The sequence below is a fragment of the Sminthopsis crassicaudata genome, chromosome 3 (genome assembly GCF_048593235.1).
Source record: "Sminthopsis crassicaudata isolate SCR6 chromosome 3, ASM4859323v1, whole genome shotgun sequence".
Classification (NCBI taxonomy): domain Eukaryota; kingdom Metazoa; phylum Chordata; class Mammalia; order Dasyuromorphia; family Dasyuridae; genus Sminthopsis; species Sminthopsis crassicaudata.
Window position 1 is genome coordinate 602,215,137 of NC_133619.1, and position 22,027 is coordinate 602,237,163.

A 22,027-nucleotide genomic window follows, 5' to 3' on the forward strand; every position below is an offset into this window, starting at 1 on the left:
TCAGGGGTATGGTTAAAAACAATCCCTTGGTTTTTACTTCTAGCTCATTGATGGGCATCTTAATTGACTTAATTCTCTAATGATAATATTTCAATGTACTATAGAAATTCCTACTTTAGATTTAATAATATATTAGAAGATACCAAGAACTTAGGATTTGAGTGGGCAATAAATACTTCAACTGAAGCAGAATGTGAACACCACTGAGGCTTACAATATTGTCTGTTATATTTGCTATTAAAAAAAGAAAAGACACCGCCCTTTGTTCATCCTGCTGATGTGTTTTGTGAAACTGAAATCAACAACCATTTTTTCCCCTAAGCACTCATGTGTTAGGCAGCAAATTATATATAAAACATATAAAGGAGCCTTTACTCTCAAGAAGCCTACTTTTCTGATGTTGAGCAAAACAAGTAGAATCAGGAATACACTGTACACAGTAACAGCAAGATTGTACAATAATCAATTACAAAGGATTTGATTCTTCTCAGCAGTTCAGTGATCCAAGGCAATTCCAATAAACTTTAGATAGAAAATGCCAACCAAATCCAGAGAGAGAACTATGGGAGATTGAATGTAAATCAACACATGTTATGTTCACTTCTTTTATCCATTCCCCCCTCCCCCACCCTGTCAATATTTCCTTTTTGTTCTGATTTTTCTCTCTTAACATGATTCATGAAGAAATGTTTTAAAAATATTAATATACACATAAACTAGAAACAAAACAATATATAAAATAAAATTTTAAAGTATCTACTCTTAAGAATTTCTTACACAAATAGGTCTAGTCCCTAATTCCCCAATGTATACAATGTCTATGCTTTTGTTTCTGAAAGAATATTTAATACTTAATACTATTTAATAATCTTATAATAAAATGAGACAAATTCTCTACCAAAAAAAATGGGGGGGGGGGGAGAGAACGCTACATTTAATGAGTAAAGACAGCAAATAAAAAAGGAACTAGCTGAGGAGGAGCATGGGAAAAGTACCTTAAAAAAAGCCTGGTAGAGAAATCCTGATAAAGTCACATATTATAAGCTTGGCAGAACCTGCCAGGGCTTGTGCTTGCTGGCATTGCCTCTGAGAACCCAAAGTCATTTCAACTTTCTTATGAGTCATTGGAGTAGGCCTCGAGTGAAAGATACATACCAATAGCTCAAATTTGTAGAAATCTTCAGTTTACTGACTTTTTCTAAACACAATAATGATGAAAATGGTCATGATAAAATATCTTCCACTTTACAAAGTACTTTACATATAATCTTATTTGAAGACAACTCTGTAAGTCAGTCAAGACATTATGTCTATTTCATTTAAAGGTGAGAGAAGTGGTATTGAAGAAGTGGTGAATTTTCCTCAAAGTATTAAAGTTGAGCCAAATCTAGGAGGATCTAACTATTCAGTGGCCTAATATGGAATATTGGAATGATACCGGATAGTGCAGAATACAATGTTACCATACTTTGGCTAGTTTAGGACACAGTTACTTTGAATATTGAAATTATCATTTAAAGTCAAGAAATCTGGCCAGGAGTCCTTGATCTGTCATGAAGAGCAAGACGGGCTGCGGCACAGTCAATCTCCGAATTTAATTTTCCTCTTTTGTAAAATATGAATTGCAATACTAAAGCCATATAATGCTTCCTTCAAAGGGGTGTTATGAGGATCAAAGGGAAAATGTGCTTAAAAGTGTTCTAAATTTAGAAATTAACAACAATTATTTGGTGGAATGAAGGTAAACTGGCTTTGAGATTAGGCTCCAATCCTCAGGCAACATAACCGTGCCCAAGTCAGGCCACTACTCCAAACATCAGTTTACTCAAATGTAAATAAAGGGATGACAATACTAAATAGGGTCCTAGGGAGAAAACTTCTAAAGGGTTATAAAAATGTGAGCTGTATGTCAGAAATCCACAAGTCAACATTTAAAAACTCTTCTATATCAAGCCTTTATGCCTGGGTCAGATCAGGAGAGCACTGTTCAATCTGAAAGATGCTTTTTTTTTAGTCAAGATGTTAAAGCTTAAAGGTTGCTGCTGCTTTGTATTTTATGGAAAGGGAAAGTGTTTGATTAAAAGTTTACCTGTTATTTTTTTTGTTATTAAATAATAATTTAATTGTGATAATTTAATATTTCCTCCACTAAAGTCCTACTGTCATATTTTCTTTTTTTAAAAAATGTTTTTAATTAATTTTATAATTATAAAATTATATAAAAATTTTTTTGACAGTACATATGCATGAGTAATTTTTTTTATAACATTATCCCTTGTATTTATTTTTCCAAATTTTCCCCTCCCTCCCTTAGATGACAGGCAATCCCATACATATTACATGTGTCACAGTTTAACCTAGATACAATATATGTGTGTAAATCCAATTTTCTTGTTGCACGTTAAGAATTGAATTCCGAATTACCTGTTAATTTTTAAAAATTAAATTCAGTTAAGTTTTAGTTTCTTTGGTTTTCTTTATGAATAAAAGTTTGTGACTGAGCACCCACCAAATAAAGTTTGAATTCCATTTGATCCAGATATTTTTACCAGATGATTAAAAAAAACCTTCCCCCCCAAATGTTTAGAGGTTTCATTTTCTGTGGGCCTAGATGTCTTGATGCCATTGAAGAAATTAACTATATGAGCAGAACTATTCTGATATTAGAGAAATTTCCAAGTAGAATAGAGATACACTGTAACATGACCTTATAATGCTACATGTCGCAAAAGATCAAGAAATTTATGAAATACAATCATTTTTTGTGGCCTAGGAACTCATTTGATTTGAACTCCATTAAAAATGTATGGCAGGCCTGGGGATGGTGCAGTACAGATACACAATGCCCTTCTGTAAGGGCAGGACGATCTATGTCCATAAACACCTGTGTCCAGGTGTTTAATAGATACAGAATCTTTATCAGTCCCACTTTTGGCAGATACTTTGCAAACTAGAATATCTGATTGTTAGGTGCAGATTCTGCATTTCCAAGATTGAGTTTTAATTTCCTTTCTGCAGGTATTTTCACATTAAATTGAAAGTAAATAATTTGCTTTTTAATGTAATTTTCCATTTAAGTGTCAATATTATTCCTTTGAAACTGGCTGAAGTTTGTGATTAAGTGGTAAAAGGACACAGTGCTTTTAGGAATGGCTGTTCTGCAAATGATTGCACTTCAGGAGACTTGGGGTATAGCAGCTAAGCTCTGTTCATGTAGTAGAAATCTACTGATTCATACTCAAAACACCTCTCAGCCTGACTCTCTCTGCTTATATGAGTAACACTGATCTTTATTATTGAACTGGAACATGTACTACAAATATAATTTAGTTAAAGTGAAAAAAAAAATGACAAGGTTTTTCATCACCTTGTGAAGAGTCAAACTATGGCATGGTGAATTTGACATACTTCCAGAGCATTCAACTTGGTAGGGCTCGATGCTCAAGAAGTAAGGCTAAGTAAATCTGGGAATATTCTACAAAACTAGAGTAGAAAGGGGAGAAATTGGAGGCCGCTTTTTCAATCATTTAGGCTAGACACAGAGGTGAAATATAGGACAACAGGATCTATTAAGAGTTTTAAGGATGGGAGAGGAACCAGGAAAATAATATACACCATGAATACAACAACATGAATGGAAAGAACAAACCATTCCCTGACATGAAATAACAGTAATTAAGCCTGATCCAAAGAGGTATGAGAAGACATCTTCCTCTACCTTCTTTATAGAGGTGGGGACGATGGTTATAAAAGACTAGAGAGAAAATCAGTTCTATTCAATACCTTGATTAGTTCTGCTGATTTTTCTTCCTTTTAAGTTCTTTATTATATGGGATGTCTATGAAGAAATGGAAGAGGAACACAGTAAGAAATGTAGGTGAGGTGAAAAAATATATCAATTATTTGTAGAGAGAAACTCATTGAATGGGTGATCTAGAGAGCATTTATTAATGATTTTTAAGTCAGTATAGATGGTGGTCAGTAGTAAAGTGAGCTGGGGGATCTATTGTAGATCCTCTGCTGTGTAATATATTAAAGGCATGCATGTTTGTCAAAAAAGTAGATGATTCACAGATGGAATGCCCTCCTTTCCTTACCTCTATCTCTTAGAAGCCTTAATTTCCAAAGTTCAGCTTAAATACCATTTTCTTTTGGCAGCTTTCCTGATGCCCTACCCCAAAAGCTGCTTCCCTACACTAGAAGTTAACTTTCATTTACTTTGTAAAATTTTGTAGTTAGCTGCATGTGTATAAATTACTTATTCTCAAAAGAAGATAAGTTCTTTAAAAGTAGGGTCTGTTGTATTTTTGTTTCTTTATGTATAGGGCCAGTTGCTCTAGCTAGATAAGAAATGGAACAGTTAGCTTCATCTTTCCTCAGTAGCAAGGATTACTGGCTTATACTACCATGCATGACTGAAATAAAATTGTTATACATTTTATTGACTCCTACTAAAGAAGTCATTTTTATCAAGGAATAAAAATCAAAGGAAAAAGTATAAGCAAAAATAAAACAATGTAAACCTCCAATCACTAGAGGTGGGGAGGTTGGGAGAGCCAAATCCTGAAACAGTTCCACAAAAATAGACAGTAAGAAAGGTCTGGAGAGACTTAGATGAACTGATGCTAAGTGAAGTGAGTAGAAACAAAAGAACAATGTTCACAGTAACAAGAAGATTATGTGATAATCAACTCTGATGGACATGGTTCTTTTCAACAATAAGGTGATTCAGGCCAATTTCAATAAACTTGTGATGGAGAGAGCCATTTGCATCTAGAGAGAGGACTGTGAGAACTAAATGTGGATCACAACATAGTATTTTCACCTTTATTGTTTTTTTTTTCCTCTCTTTTCCTTTTTTTGATCTCATTTTTTTTTTGTGCAGCATGATAAATATGGAAATGTTTAGATGAATTGCACATGTTTAATCGATATTGGGTTACTTGCTGTCTAGGAGGAGGAGGAAGTGGGGAGGGGAAATTTTGGAATACAAGGTTTTGCAAGGGTGAATGCTTAAAAACTATCTTTGCATGTATTTTGAAAAATAAAAAGATATTAAATTTTTTTTAATAAGTAGGGAGAAACTCTCTCTCCACTCCAGTCCTTTCTGTTATTTACTGACTGATAAAAAAGAAACCACATTAATCAACCTGTCACCAATATTGTCCATTCTCTTAAAGAGTTTTTTGGGACCTTGATCTGTTTTCTCTTGCAGTGTGACTGATCAGATAATATTACTTTCCTGTCAATCTGAAGCTTGCCCTTTCTATTTCTAATCAATATTCTCACATCTGAAGTCTTTGTTAATGGCTGCTATTTATCCTATTGGAATCTCCCCTCAGCAGCCCCAATTCAAGTTGAGACAGCCAGCCAGTGGTTGCTTTTTGATAAGGTTTGTGGGAGAGCCTTTTAGGTATTTCGGATGGAAACTAGCCTAGGATTGCTTTGGAGACCAAACTTTCAGTCATCAAAAGCAACACCCATGACAGACTGAAATAAAGCCCTGAGAGGTTCTTCCCACTCACTGCTGAAATAGGTGAAGAGATAAAAAATGCTACTAATACAAAGATACAATCTGAAAACTGTTGATAAAAGGAAGAAACGTCATTAGTTATTCAAGGGAAAAAGTTAAGACCTTTTTTCCAGTATTTTGAACTTACTGCCTGAGAAAAGTTATAATATGATATTATTCCAACTATTCTAATTATTAATCATTTTCACCACATTAAAAAAGAGCTCTACCACTGTGTCTTATCTGAGACTCTTATAACTAAGGTAGCATCTTCACTTTACAGATGAAAAAACTGAGGCTCGGAGGGGAGGTGCAGTGCTTAGTCAAATGACAGAAGCAGGAACCTAAGATTTTTCTTCCTCTAAAGAAAGTTCTGTCTCTGAGGGAAGCTTTCACTCACCAGGTAGCCCGGCTGCCCCTCCCCACACTCTCACTTGAACTTAGCTCACTGAAATTTCAAGTAAGAATGGCAGGACGAAGAGAAACTCATACTTTAATCATCCTATTTTCAGAGCCTTAAAGGATCCAGAAACAGTTCCTCCCTACAATTGGCTAGTCTTCTCTAATTTGTTGCAAAAGGATTAGGATTGGAGTGGGAAACAGCTGCAACTCCAGTGTTTTCTTTTAAAAGATATCTTTTTGACAATTAAGTTTCATATCACATTAATTCCATTATAATTAAAACAATCACATAATGCTATGTACAGAAAGGGATTTGAAGATTCAACTGATGATCCATTGACATCTTCAAGCACCATTCTGTACAACATTTCTGTCCACTAGAAGATAGTGTTGAAAATTTCCCTGAATGGTTCCAAAGAGACAGAATGAAGTAGTTTTAAGAAGAGAAGTCAAAACTAGAAGAGATCACAAACTGAAGAAACTGAGGCCCAAGATCACTCTGTGGCTGCACTCAAATCTCCCTTTCCACATCAAGATTGAATGTTTCATGTATGGGATTGCCTGTCATCTAGAGAAGGGAGGGGAAAATTCGGAAAAGTGAGTACAAGAGATAATGTTGTAAAAAAATTACCCACAATATGTAATGTCAAAAAAATTATAATTATAAAATTAATTTAAAAAAAGATAGAATGTTTCAGATGCTACAGCTCTCAGTGCAGCTCAATATTCACAATCTATAGACACAAAATGAATGTTTTGACTGTGTAATATAAATTCATCTGGTTAATACATTTCCATGTTCCATATTTGAGATGAACTCAGCTCAGCTCCATGTCACAATACTTTGTTAAGAAGCCACTTAAATCTGAGTGTTACCACCACTGGAGACCTTAATACTTTGATCTGAGTCCAGGGGCTATTGCTCCAAGGAGCCCAGAATATAGGTCAGCCAATGGGACCTGTGGCTCACGCCACAACCTCCCTTCTTCGGGGGCACCACCAAAAAAAAATTCCTGCACAAAGGAAGAAGCTTTTCATCACACTCAATTCATATATATATTTTAAAGTGACTATGAGACAATATTTAGATCTGAAGAAATGGTGAGGTATTGAGTTGACAGAAGTAAATTCAATTCAACAAGCATTTAAGAGCCTAGTCAATGAAGGACATGGTAGTAGAGAGATGATTACAAAAGAAGTAAACAATCACTAGTGGGGAACTTAACTGAAATGTGACTTAGTCAACTTCAAAATGAAACAGAAGCCTTAAATCCTCTGCAGATTAAATACTTGGTCAATAAATCTTTCCAGTCCAGTTTGTACTGCAAACCATTATTTTCATAAACTTAACTAGTTTTCACCTAAGGCAACATTTAGGAAAAAATTACATCCCTGAAATATGAATTAATCTTCTAATAGGCAAATTGTGTTCTCAAATTTAGACCCTCATTAAAGCAAGTAGCGGCTAGAAATGTAAATATTCTTTTTTTTTTTTTTTCCCCCAAACTAGTCTTGAGAATTAAATGGATTCAAGTTCAGAATGAGACAAGCATTTTCTGACACAGCCAAATTAGCAATCTGTTTGCTAAGCTGTGCATATGTTACCAAGGTTTTGTTTTTTTTGTCAACTTAATGTAGGTAGGAGTATCTATTGCTAATTTTACTTCGCTAAAGAAAAAAAAGAAAAATTAAAGAAAAAGTCACTGAAGTATATTTTAAATGCATAGAAGAGAACAGAAAGCCAGAAAAAAACCACAAACAGAACTGCTTTGAAAATCATGTTTAATTTATATTTTTGTAATAAAGATATTATGTATATACATGTATTAGAGATTTGCAGTTTCATATATATGCACATGTACATGTTATTTTAGCTTATCCAAATACCAAATGAAATGATGAATTGAATTTACAAAATAAAGACAAAGACTATTTAATTCAAATGAAATAACATGTAAACTGAATGTAAACCTTACAGTATCATTTAAATATTAGCTGTTATTACTATTTTTTTAAGCAGCCATGTACTTACTATACAGGATGACAAACTCTAGGAAGACCATGATAAAAACAGAGTCCTTAAGATGCCTTCAAATTCTATATTTATGTCATACAATTATCAACTTTTCAAAAGCAGTGATTCTTGTATATGGAGCTTGGGACGATTAGCATCCCACCAACAGTTCTTGTTTCTCACACTAAATTCTAATTTGAAAACTTGAGCAGAGCCCACAGCAGATGAATCAATAACTACCTAAGGGAAGCACCAGCATCTCTCGTTTTATTATGATGCACTGTGACTGCAGTTCTCATTTGTATGGTAATTAGAGGATGGAACAATAAAAGGAGGCCTGATGTAACCTCATTTGCTCACAAATCATTTGTTCACAACACCTTAGATGTTTTGGCTCTCCTGATAATTCATTCTCAGAAGAAATTAAGAAATTTGTAAGACCTACTATTGACCTGCATTTATTTTTAGCCAACCTTTTAAAGGAATCAGATAATATGTGGTCTTACGGATTGATTCCTCATTTTTTGAGAGCCAGCAAAAAGGTAGTTTCCTTTCTGCTCTCTTTTTATTTGCCAGAAAATGGAGTCTAGGATGTAAGCTGCTGTTTTAATGATCACGTGCTCTGAGAAAACCCCTCTTACTCTGAGTAATGCAGCTGCAGGCAACAAGAAGGATGTGTCACTGATCTAGAAGGCTTGGCGCCTTTGAAGGAAGGAGGTAAAAGATAACTAAACCAAATTATAGTTTGGGAGTCTCTTCTCTAATACTGCCTTGGAGCCAAAGTGTGTAAGAAACACACTTCCTTTTTTAAACTTTGATGTTTCATTTTCTGTTTTATCACAGGGTTTTGATTATTTCACTACAAAATCATAGGCTATCAGAGCTGTAGGAGATCTCAAGAAAAGGAAATGGATAGCTGAAGATCAGATGACAGCTCAGAGGGGCATGAATCGCCGGCTGTACAGGGGTCTCCTGTGCCTATTTTAAGAGTCACCAGATTTTCTTGGCTTACAAACATTTGACAGCTCAAGTTCAGCACAAGTTGGCTGCTCCAATAAAATTTCTAGAAAGTGAATTTTTTTTAGCAGGTATATATGCCACCAATATATAATACTTGGCACTTTTCAACTTCAAAGAATTTTGCAAGTGATAATTAGCAAAAGTATAAAAGGCAGATATTATACTTGGGGATGGGGAAATAATGAGGGAGTAAGCAATCAGCCCAAGGACATAAATGATGTCTGCTTACAACCAATTAATAGTTAATTCTATCTGGTAGGGCATAGATAATCAAATTTTCTTCCCATAGCTATAAGTTTAATTTTTTTCCTGAATCAGATTACAAGGAAATAAAGAGTATTACAAATCCAAAACAAACTACTTCAAGGCATGACAGGTAATAACCCCTCAGATTGTGACTCACTATGATCTGAGGGCCCCTAAGACCCTGAGGCTGTACTTTCTTCATATACTGTATAAACCAAAACATTATTATGTATCAGATTTGAAAAAAGAAAAAGAAAAAAGAAAAAAAAAGAAATTAGACTAGGTATATTTTATGAAGCTAAACTTTAAAGAGATTTACAAAAATGTTTTTTTTCTTTTTTGAAAAATATATTTTCAGTATCAACATATAATGAGTTTATTATTTTCAATGATGATAAATATTTTAAAAAATCTGTTCAAATCTTTAATATGATGAATTTTGATAAATATAACTGACTTAAAACCTCTTTGGGGAAGATGAATCTTAGATATTTAAGACTAAGAATTGTGAGACTAAACAGTTTGAGAATTGCCAGAATTGGAGTCAAGAAGAATGAGGTTCAAATGCAGCTTCTCAAAGACATAAGCTTTGTGATTTGGGTAAGTCATTTAATTATCCCTTTGGATCTTGGTTGCCTCATTTATAAAATCACTTCTACAAACACTATTTCTACAAACATTATTCCATAAACTAGTAGAAATTCATCAATCAATAAGCACTTATTAAGTATTCCTAGTATAGAACAGTGGGGCAAAAACAGGGAGGCAGTTCCTGCCCTCAAGGTCATGTCACATAGTGGAGCTTACATCTAGGCTGTCACAGGGATGGGGATATGTGACAATTGACTTACATACTGCCTCTGTCCCCACTACCATATTAATGGTAATGAATTGTACTCTAATAGGTAAGTAGTCAAAGAACATGAAGATAAGTTCTCAAAACATGTGCCCAACAACTGGTGTCCCCTAAGGCTAACAAGAACAATTTAAAGAACTGTGGAGAAAGAGTGAATAAAGCAGAACCAAAGTAACAAACTATACAATTTCTAAGTGAAGAAACTTAGAATGCAGGTAGTGACTTACAAGATGTTTTTTCTTTTAAGAAACAAGAAAGCACAAGAATATTCGTTGGTGCTATTGATCACAATCACTCAAGCTGTTTGATTTTACTGGTATAGACTCGTATTTATGGATGTTCGTGTTGTGTTAAAACAAAATTTACAAGTGAAAATTTTAAAATAGCTTTTTTCCTTTTTTTATGTCTTAACAGAAAAAGAAGACATTAAATTGTGCATCTATTACATAGAATACAGCAAAAAATACTGCCATGCTTGTCTGTATCACCTTTAGAATTATCTTCTGAGTCTTCTATATATTTTTCAATAGTAGGTGAAAACTTAAGCACCTACTATGTGCCAAGCATTTTGCTAAGCACAGGATAAAAAAAAGAAGATAAAAGACAGTTTCTACTCAATGTAAGAGATAACAAGCTAATCACAATGGACAAATTACAATAAGAATATATTGAAAATAGTGCAATAATCAACAGAAGGAAAAAACTAGAAAGGGGAAGGGGAAAGGTTTCCTGTAGAAGACAGGATTTTATCTGAAGGAAACCAGGAGATGAAGATGAGGAAGGAGAGCATTCTAGGCAGGCAAGACAGCCAGCAAAAGTTCCTGGAGTCCAGAGATGAAGGTCTTATTAGGGGATGAATAAGGAAACCAGAATCCCTGAACAGTATTAGACAGTAGGAGAAAGTGAAAGGAAGGAAGGGACTGAGTTATAAGGGCTCAAAATGCCACAGAGATTTTAGATTTGATTATAGAAGATATAGGCAACCATGGGACTTTCAAAGTGACATGGTCACACTCAGCTTTAGGAAGACTGACAAGCTGGGTAGAAAGAGCTCTGCGGCAGACAGACCCACCAACAACCACTATAACAGTGAGGTGATGAAGATCTGCACAGGACTGCTGCTGGTGGCAGGATCAGATGAAATATCTGCTGTAAAAGTCACGATGAGGGATACAACCATAGGGTATTCAGTGACAGAAAGTTACAAAACCTTTCCAAATTTTATTCTATAAGGAGAATATAAAATCAATAACTACTATCTATGACCAGTTCAAGAATTTTACGTCAGTGAAAGGATGGGAGGTGGGGGTAAGAATTGTATTCCAGAACTCTATCTAAAGAGGAAATCCTTTCTAAATGGTCAAAGGAGCCCACCAGATGATCCTGAACTGCTCTTTAATGCGGGATTATAGATTAGTAAGGAAAACTATGCCTATTTCCTCTTCCTCAGAGAAATCCTATTGTAGGTTTTTCCTGATGATTCACAGAATAAGTATGTACTGTGGGCCATTTCAGGGATGGGATTCTTTAGGACTTATTATTAATATCTGAAGCAGGATTTGAACCCAGCTCTTATATCTATCCACTACATTCTGCCTCACATTTTTCCATGTTATCTATTCCCATTATAGTTCATTTGAATGCATCCAGACAATATATGTTTGAGTATGGTGACTGAGATCTATCTACCTTATCTTCTTTGTGCAAATTCGGTATCATGAAGCAAAAGGAATGCACAAAAGCCTCAACCTTAGTGGAAAAATGAGAAGATGTGATATGCTTTGTTTAGCAGGGTCAATTTATAGCCTCTCCTCAGTCCTCCCGTAATGTCTCAATGTGGAACAAATCCCGAATTCGGGATCCTAGACCAGGAGAATAAACACAAGCAATTCCCCTAAAACCCAAGAAAACTTTTGAGGATGGATTATCTAACATACTGATAAGAGGAATACTTATTCATAGAAATTGATAAGGAATTGAAAGAGCCCTGAAGTACTTTGGCATAGTGAAAGTAACAAAATCTTGTGGAGCTAGAATTGATGGGAAGCCTTCTGGCCTGGGTAACCTTGAACAATCACTCACCTTCTCAAGACTTTGATTTTCTTAGTTGTCAAATGAGGTGGCTAACCTAGGGGGACTTTAAGGTACCTTTCAATTCTGAATTCCAGGGGCCTAAAAGGAGAAAACTCAGGTTCAGAGGACTTACAAGTTCTGCTTCAATTTAGAAGTTGAAAAATCTGAGGAAAGATGAAGACAGAGAGAATGAAAGAGAAGAAAAAGGATGGAGAAGCATCAAGGGGCAGTAGGTGAGAAAAGATGGACTGATTGGACAGAGCTTATAAAAAATGCTTTGGTCTTGTGACTAATTTCAGGACATGTATTAATTAGCATACCTGCTTTGATATGGTATATAATAAAGGACTCTCTATGTACAGAGAATTTTTATGCTGTTGAACAGGAAGTACAAAGAATTAGTCACTCCTGATTTATCTTTGCAAATCTGTAGGCACAGCTGGTAGAGATCTATTTCACTTAAAAGGATAAATCTTTAACATGAAATAACACAGGCAATTTTTATGTAATGAAATGAAGAGGGTGTGGTTTTATTTTGGACTCAACATCTGGTATAAAAGTCAAGATGCATCAAGTCATTCTAAATGGTGACTATTTTTTGTACTGATTGGTTACTCTGATACAACTTTTAAAGGATTTTTACATTCAACAGTATATACTACTAATTTTAGAGAAGTAAAGAGTTCTCTTGGATAACAGTACAGATTTCCTAGAATTATTATTTAAACCTTTAAAAATTATTAATATTCAACTTTTAATTAGTTAATACATTATCTACTGATTGTATTTCAGTGGCAACCTATTTTTCCCTGCTTACCTCTCACTACCACTTTCAGCCTCACTAAGCTACAGATAGCTGCATCCCTTGCCTTTTGCATCAATCACTTGGAACAAGATTGCTCTTGCTCAATTCTTTTTCAAGGAATGTTCTGCTCAATCACTCACTCCATCTCTGTCTCTCAAGTCTATCTTTAAGGTCCTGCATGATAGACCATCTCTTCCAAGGAGTATGTCCCTGACATCCCCAGTCAGTAACAATCCTTTCCCTTTGGGACTTCCAGTTCACTTCTTATGAACATATATGACCTTCCATTATAGTTCCCTATTTTCTTACTAGATTTTGTGATCCATATAAGCAGTTACCATGGTTTAATTTTCTTATCTTCCCCAGAAGCTGGTTTAGTGTTCTGCATATGGCTGTAGGAAATAAATGATAGTAGAAATAGAGCAGTAGTTCTACATCAAAATTTAGGACACCTGAGCAGTCGTCTGTCATTAATAGGTGAACTTGAACAAAAAATTTAAACACAAACTTTCTCAGGACAAGGAGGAGAGGATAAAAGTAGATTAATGGTCCCTATTATTCCTGTACAGAAAGGAAGGGCTGTGAGCAAGGAATGAAGTAATCTGTGTGGATGTCACTGCATCTGAATCCTGCAATTTCAGCTATCTTGTGGGGAATATCTATGATTTTTTTTTTAATTTTGGAAATGAGTGTTCCTATATGGAAAAAGTTGGAAATCATTGAAGTAGATGATATTTTTGAGGCCCGTGGCTGCTCTATCTAGTATTTTGTGCTTTACCAATCTAAGTTCTAAAGTTTCTTCTGATTTTAACATTCTAATTTATGTGTGCTAAGTTACCTTTCATCTCTAATATTCTAGGTTTATGAGAAAACTAATGAAAACTCTTAAATTACTCGCCTTTTGGAAGTAATAGATCATATCTGTTACTACTTTCAATGCCTTCTATATGGAACTTTCAAGACAGTCTGAGTTCTTGAATTCAGGGTTTCTTTCAACTGAACCCAAGTATATCATAACAATGACATACCTTCAATTAAAATTGTCAAATATATTTGACAGGAGGGGAATTATCAAAATAGGAAAATTAAACTAGTAATATAAAAATTCCCTTTCACAGAATCAGAAAGGTCCTCAGCAGCATAAACCCTATCAGAAATCCCCAAAATTCTATACAACATAAATATCCCAGCAAGTGGTTATAGAGACTTAGGATTCAAGGGAAGGGACACAAGATATCCCAAGGCAGTCAATTCCCCCCCCCCCCCTGAGTAGCTATTAAAAGTCTTCAGTGACATTCAGTAGCTAATACTGATGTCATCATCTTCACTTTTCTCAGAGTTAGGATATCTCATCTTTCCTTTCACTTCAATTCTTATCCATCCAAATGTTATCCCTCTTATCTATTCCTAGGAAACTACTTGATTCACTGGTTTGGGTAGTACAAACACACACACAGCTCCCCCTCCACTTTCTTCTATCTATGCCAAAAGAGCATAGTTTCAAAGGTTCTTTCACTTTTAAATTTATGAATGATAGCCCTTGGTATTAAATGGGGGCTTTTCACAGTTCTTAACAAGTAAACTCTACTAAAAAACTTAACTAGTTTAGCCTGTTGTTTCCATAGCAGAAATGACTTCACTAGTTCCAAAGTCAGTTATTAGGTTAGAATAGACCCAGCCCTAGTGACTGAAAGAGAATGAGTCAAGTCCTGACTTCAGTTCAAAAAATTTTGTTTCTGACTCACAGGGGTATCTGTGAATGAGTTTCAGTAAAACAAGAAAGGAAGTCTTCAGATACATTGCTTTTGGAAACACATACTAAAAATCTGAATGGCAACTGGAAGTGTGACCAATGATACCTCCTTACACCCTCTTTCTTTCTCTAAATTGTAGATGTCTTAAACAGAAAGTTTAAGGATAATCATGTCTGTTTTCTACCATTTTAAAAAAGCTCAGTCAGAGAAGATATTAATCATTTTTCTAAAAACAAAAAACAAAATTCAGAAAGAGATGATTTACTAACATTTCCTCACCTTGCTTTTTTATGTATTTATTTTTTGAAATTCTTTCACCATTCAGTAAAAACCAATTTCCTCAAGTTAAGTTGTTCCTCTCCATTCAACCACTAGGATTTAAAAAACAACAACCCCAAGCATAAGGGAAACAGACTTGAGGTAAGGAAGGCATCAGATTCCACTTGTGAGATCTCAACCTCTGCAGTGACAGTTGCTGATTGTCAGAATGGTCTAGATTTCAGACAGTAAGAATGTTTCAAATCTAGAATACTGAGTTTGGAAATGGAAAAATCAATAAATACAAAACACATGGGAGAGAAAGTCTTATTACAACATTAAAAACAAACAAACCCACTACCCAACATTTTAAATTCTTCACCTGACTCTAAAAGCTTACTTATTTCTTAAGTGCCCCACCCCTTTTTATAGTGATCACAGCCAATCAGCTGTCCTAATGCCACACCTAAGTTCTAAGTATTCTACTGTCAAATACTGGGTTCTCCTTGTGTTGCCTGTTAAACTCCTAAGGAATGGTCCCATTACCTTTCTGTCTCAAAAAAGGTCCTGTCAGCCAGCCAGACAACATGAAAACCCCTGACCAAAAAAAAAAAAAAAAAAAAAAGTGATAACTGACAAAGAAGGTACATAGGAGAGAAATAGCTTCTGAGTTTTCATTTATTCTTAAGAAAATCGCAAACATCTCAAGAAGAATGTCACAAACCCTAACGTATATTTACAATAGACTCAGATTCACCTGCAAATCTGCTTTGTTCACTGTCAGGATTTTCTCCATTTCTCTGCCTTTCATTACTCACCAACTGCAGCTGGATTTACCGGTCCAGAGACAACAGCTTGCCCCATGGTTAGATTTAGTTTAATGGCGCTTTCAACAACAAGCTATCCTGGCAGAAACAAACACCTTTCTGGAACGAGAAATCCACAGTGCCAGGAGACGAGCCTCCCATCTAGGCAGGTTGCTGCCTCTTCTGAGGAAAAGGGCACAGATGTCAATTGATCTGCACGAGTTTCCACTCTTCCTCTTCCTAGTCTGAACACTATTAGTCTTACAAATATGCCTTCATGCCAGCTCTTCTCACACAGGAATGCCTGTCATTCCACTGTGCGCAGGGTAGAGTTGAAATTCAGGAAGGGGAGGAGACTGCCTGCCAATGACATTCTAGCTGCTGAACTAGAATTATTATCATCACCCCCCCCACCCCGTTTATTATATTAAACTTGGCTGAAACTCACAAGGCTCAGAACTGGGATCATAAAGTAGGGAAGGAAGTCTATAAGACGTTTCACCAAAGAACAAACTAATGAAGTGCAGATGGCTAATTAGAGCAGAAGCTCATCTAAATGTGAAGTCTGGAAGAGACTACAGGAGAACCAAGATTATAGGCTTACTCTTGATAAATCAAAATACTCTGACATACTATAAAACTTATTCTTGAGCAAAGACAAGGGTCTTTATCTAAATAATCACATACCCAAATCTGAATGCAATTAACAGAATTAAGAAAGGCTTCTAATATACAGAATAGGGAAAAAAAAAAAAAAAAAAAACTTTTTCATAAATATTCCATTTGTGGCAAAGTGCACAGAATCCTGAAGATCTTAAGACACTTACTAGCTGTAGGACCCTGGGAAAGTCACTTAAACTTTCTCAATCTCAGTCTCCACATCTACAAAATAAGGATTAAAAAAAGCACTTACTTTGCAAAATTATTATGAGGGTCAAAAGAGCCGATAACTGTAAAGTGCTTTAGCATAGGGCCTAGCATATAGTTAAAAAATATTGATGGAAACTGATGTTTAATTCATATTAAATTTTAGCTGAAGAACAATCATAAACCCTCACCTCTCATTCAGGGGAAAACAAATCAGAAATTAAAACTGGGAAAAAAACCCAACAATCCTGTAAATAGGAATTGTCTCATGTACCAAAACACCAGCTAAATGGAAACAAATATGGTTACAAGGTCCCCCTTCCTAAAATATGAAGTCCCCTGAAAAACTGGCAAATTATTTGCGAAGGTCCAGGCTAGCTCCTCTGAAGGGCTCAGAATAAGTCCTTGTCAGGATAAGCAAAAGTCCTTGCCCCACGTTGGGCGCCAATATGTAATTTTCTGTTGTCTCCAGAAACTGCTGATCGCTCTCTGGGAGGAGATCTGCTGTCTCAACTCACTCTCTCAGCCAGATTCTTCTTCCTGTAGCGAGGTGCCAACTTTGACCTAGAGTAGAGACTCCTCTCCCTTGCTCAATGTTGCTCCTTTTATTCTCCCAGAGAATGGGCGTGGAATAACTCATGGGCTTCTGGGAAAAAAATACTTCAACCAATGAACTTGCTCCTCCTAGGCATGCAAGCTCCTCCTCAGAAGTTCAAAGGGGTAAAACTCCCCCCAAAGGCCAGAACTAGAGAATTGTTAAGTATCAACTTAGCAGCTAGTAAGAACCTAATATCTCATTATCTCATTAGCACTTAGTAAGAACCTAACAACTATTGAACTGTACAATGCATCACAACCATAAAGCCAAATATAATACATAATCCATATTATATCTAAACTTTGTTCTTTTTTTTTTTTTTTTTTTTTTTTTGAGGCTGGGGTTAAATGACTTGCCCAGGGTCACACTGCTAGAAGTGTTAAGTGTCTGAGACCAAATCTGAACTCCAGTCCTCCTGAATTCAAGGCTGGTGCTCTATCCACTGTGCCACCTACCTGCCCCTAAACTTTGAAGTGTCAAACCAAAAAGCTTGGGAAGCAAATTATTCTGAAATTGAGTATTTCATTTTACATAAACATGTAAATGAACATCTATTACATCAGGATATAATACTAGAATTTGAAGCTTGGCTAGAGCACAATGTGGAAGACTCAGACTATTTAAAGATTTAAGAAGATCAGAAAGGTCTGCATGAAAATATTTTATATTTCAATGAGGGAAGGGAACAAGTATTTATATAGCAGCTACTACATGCTGGAACTGTGCTAAGTGCTTTAGAAATATTATCTCATTTGATTCTCACAACAATTCTGTGAAATAAGGTGCTGTTATTATCCCCATTAACAGTTAAGAAAACTAGAGTAAAGAGACTCGCCTAGGGTAAGACAGGGAGTACATATCTGGGTCCAGATCTGAACTCAAGTTTTCTTGAAACAAGACCTAGCAGTGCAGAGATTAAAACAATAAAATTTCAAATACCCCAAAGAATTTCATCTTTCCTTCCTTCAAGAAAAAATAGCTATCAAATACAAAGTGTTAATCCAGAGGAAAGGAGATAAGTCTTGGTATTATTACTATCCAAACCATGAAAAGATGTACACATTTATTTACCTAAGAAATAGTATATGGATTATATGTGCTCCTATTAGAGGAAGCATTAGTAAGCATGAGAGTAAACATGGCTTCTCTCCCAACCTTAATTTTTTTTCTTTTTTTCCTGAGGCTGAGGTTAAGTGATTTGCCCAGGGTCACACAGCTAGGAAGTGTTAAGTGTCTGAGATCAGATTTGAACTCGGGTGGTCCTAAATTCAAGGCTGGTGCTCTATCCACTGCGCCACCTAGCTGCCCCACTCCCAACCTTATTTTGAAAGAAAAAGTGAAAGACTTAATTTTTCAATCTTCTAGTAATAGTGTACAGATCTGGGAAGTTCTCACTAATATTGGAGATGACTTCTAGAGAAGTCTCAGGAGGAAAATGATGTCTCTTAAATACTTAAAAGGCTGCGTCAATGAAGAAAGATTAGACTTTTGCTGCTTGGCCAGGAGGAAGCCAATTTAGACTCAATGCTAGGAAAAGCATCCTCACCACTGACAAATGTCCAGAGTGTATATGCTTTCCAGGATAGTGGGTTTCCTTTCAAGATACAGACTTGCCAAGTAGATTACAGGGATCACTGATCTTCAGCAGTAGGTTGGTTACTTATTACTATATTTCATTTGAATCTCACAAAACATTTGAGAGATAGCAGGGGCTATTATTGTCCTTGGATATTATTTTACAGATAAAGAAATTAAGGATGAAAGGGGTTAAATGACTGATCATACAGCTAGGCAATATCTGAGGCTGAATTTGTAGAAATGCCTGACTCCTAGATCAAGGCTCTGTTCAGTAGGGCTCCACCTAGCTGCCTAAGAAGAACTCCGTGTATTATGCTTTTTCAACTGACAGTTCCTTTTCAGGATGTCTTAATATCACTTTATTAAGCTTCACTATTTTAGACAATTGATCAGAGCATATTTTCTTTTTTTTCCTTCTTTCTTTCTTCCCCCCCACCCCCCGCTGGGGTTAAGTGACTTGCCCAGGGTCACACTGCTAGAAGTATTAAGTGTCTGAGACCAGATTTGAACTCGGGTGCTCTATCCACTGCGTCACCTAGCTGCCCCAATCAGAGCATATTTTCATTGGTGATAATCTAGAATAAGGTTCCTTAGGAAAGTGGCTTAATGCAAATATGTGTCATGGTGAAGTTTAGTTTCTTTATATGTAAAACATGTTTTGTCTCACAAAGTGGCTTTCAGTAAAATGCTCAGTAAACTGTTGAATTGTGAGAAATAGGAACTACTATTAAGATGTGTTTTAATGTTCCCATTCATATTGATCCAAATCTGCTTCCCAAAAGTAGATAACATGTGGCCAAATATATTAACTGAAAGTTACACTTCCTACAAGTCAATGAGTTCTTTTTACTTCTTATTGAGCTAATATCTCAAGTTATTAGGGGCAATCAAATGGCACAGTAGATAGAATGTTAATTTGAGTTCTAATTTGGCTTTAGAAATTTAATACTTACTAGCTATGTGATCCTAGGCAAGTCACTTAACCCCCAATTGCCTTGAAAAGGAATTTAAGGGGGGGGGGGGAAGGCAGCTAGATGGTAATGTAAATGGAGTACTGGCCCTGGAGTCAGGAGGACTTGAGTTCAAATCCAGCCTTGGACACTTGACAATTACTAGCTGTGCGATCCTGGTCAAGTCACTTAAACTCAACTGCCTTAAAAAACAAAGAAACAAACAAATCCTCCCCTCCAAACAAAACAAAACAAAAAACTAAGGAGGTTATTTTCTTCAATGGTATTAAAATCTTTTATACAGTAATATAGATCCTACAAAGGCATTAATTTTTCAATAGGCTCCACCAAACTAATATGTTGACAGCCAACTCTCTGTGTATTTTATGTAAAAATGCATTTTTGGCAACCTCTCTATAACCTCTCTCCTTTGTTCTCCAAACTTCAGCCTCCAAAAAATTGAAAATGGGAAAAACAAGACTCTTGTATCAGATACCCAGAGTCAACCAAAAAAATTTCTGGTGTAAGTTTGTTTCATTCTGCCCTGTGAATCCAACATCTCTCTGCCAAGAGATAGACAGCAATATTCACTGGTCCTCTGGAATTGTGGTTAGTTAATTACATTGATTAAACTTCTGTTGTCTTTACAATGTCTGCTCATTTGATCCTGTTTCAGTTCATACAAGTCTTCCTAGGTAACATTAAATTATCCCTTTCATCACTTCTTACAATGCACAGTATTCCATTATATTCCTATATCATATTTTGTTCAGCTATTCTCCAAATCTTTTCCTTTGCAGTTCTCTGCTACACTTTTGATAATTTTCATGCATATACTGTGTGTCCATGTTATTAGTACCTTGCCCTCTCCCCATAACGCAAGGTCTCAAGGGCAACAAATATTTTATTTCTGAATGCACCCCCAATACCCAATAAAGTGTCTGGGAAAAGTGAATGCAACACATTTATGAAACACTTCCTATGTGTCAATTCCTATGCTAAGTGCTAGAAATAAAATTTTTTAAAGAGAGAGAAGTTCATGCTCACTAATAGTTCAGCTGCAGGGTGAATGGGAAAGGCCAGAAGGCCTAAGGAATCACCTGCATGGTGGATGGCAAAACACAGGGATCATTAATTCACCTAATAGGTCAGATGATGATGCCAGGAGATCCCACTGCAAAGGAGTGGATGACAAGGTCCTAGTGGTTCTCTACCTAATGAGAAGGAAGAGAATGATTGCCTTTAATTTTATTGGAGCTGTGTAAGGATGGTCTGCTACATCGTTGGGGTTAAAGCAATGTAGGTTAAATAGGATTGTATTCATGTTTCCCTCTGATCCCCCCCCCATCTCATTGCAGAGTTATGATCATTGTGCATAAGGTACTTTTATTCCAAAGCATTATTTCATTTCTCCCCATATGTCAATATTATCTACATATTTACCATTTCTTAATAAGCTCCATTATGCTCAAATGTCATTTATTAAGCTATTCCAGTTAATAAACATAGTTTTCACTTCTTTGCTGTTATACAGTACACATGTTTAATTCAGTGTTGTTATCGGATTATTAATGTAAGTTTGATTATCCCAGAAGAACAAGTGCTTATTAATTTTAATTCTGCATATTACTTTCTTCTATTCTAAAATATCCTAAAAAGGTAGAGTTTCAATGAGAGGTGCTAAGGCTAAAATAGGGTGGCCTGACAATAATTACAAACAAGATGCCTTGAAGATGAATGTTATGGTATAGTAAAAAGAACTTAGGATTCAAAAGAAGATCTGGGATTCAAATTCTAACTTTAGTACTTATTACTAGCCTTGCCTATTTGAAAGAGCAATTGAAAAAATAATCATAGTTGTACTACTTTGATTGTTTGTGGAGAGGAAGTGCTTTAAAAATAAGTTTTCCAGTGATTTCAATCAATATAAATCACAACAAAACTAGCATTAAAAAACAAACAAACAAACAAACAAACAAAAAACCCTAGCAGAATGATTATATTCTCTCTCTCTTGTTCCATTACAAATCCTAATAAAGGGTAATTCTCTCATTATAAATATCCGATCTGAAATTCCCCCAACATTCAAGAGAGTTAAGATCTTAAAACAATTTAAAAAATCATTTCTCAAGACAGAAGTTGATAGCCTTAACTAGATGCACTAGGAGTGGTCATTTCTGAATTTTTTGTCTCACTAAGGGAGCAAAAGATGCAAAGGAATAAAAGAAAACACCTCCAGGTCAACAGACTTCATTTGGAAAATCCTTGTACAAATAAGCATTCAAATA

At 35.6% G+C, this 22,027-nt stretch overlaps 1 protein-coding gene across 6 annotated transcripts in view; it reads right to left on the bottom strand.

The window, feature by feature from the left end:
* PHACTR4 (phosphatase and actin regulator 4) overlaps window positions 1-22,027 on the bottom strand; it is a 105,177-nt gene that overhangs the window by 32,452 nt on the left and 50,698 nt on the right. The window contains exon 2 of one of the 6 annotated variants that reach the window (XM_074305614.1): window positions 20,880-20,953. The exons of 3 other annotated variants lie outside the window; for them this stretch is intronic. Coding sequence is in view for 2 of the 3 variants with exons in the window: in XM_074305608.1 (XP_074161709.1) it covers window positions 15,759-15,804 (46 nt within the window). In the remaining variant the exon portion in view is untranslated. Of the gene's footprint in view, window positions 1-15,758; window positions 16,057-20,879; window positions 20,954-22,027 lie in introns of those variants that run through there. 2 more of the 6 variants (XM_074305608.1, XM_074305610.1) reach the window with 2 other exon arrangements.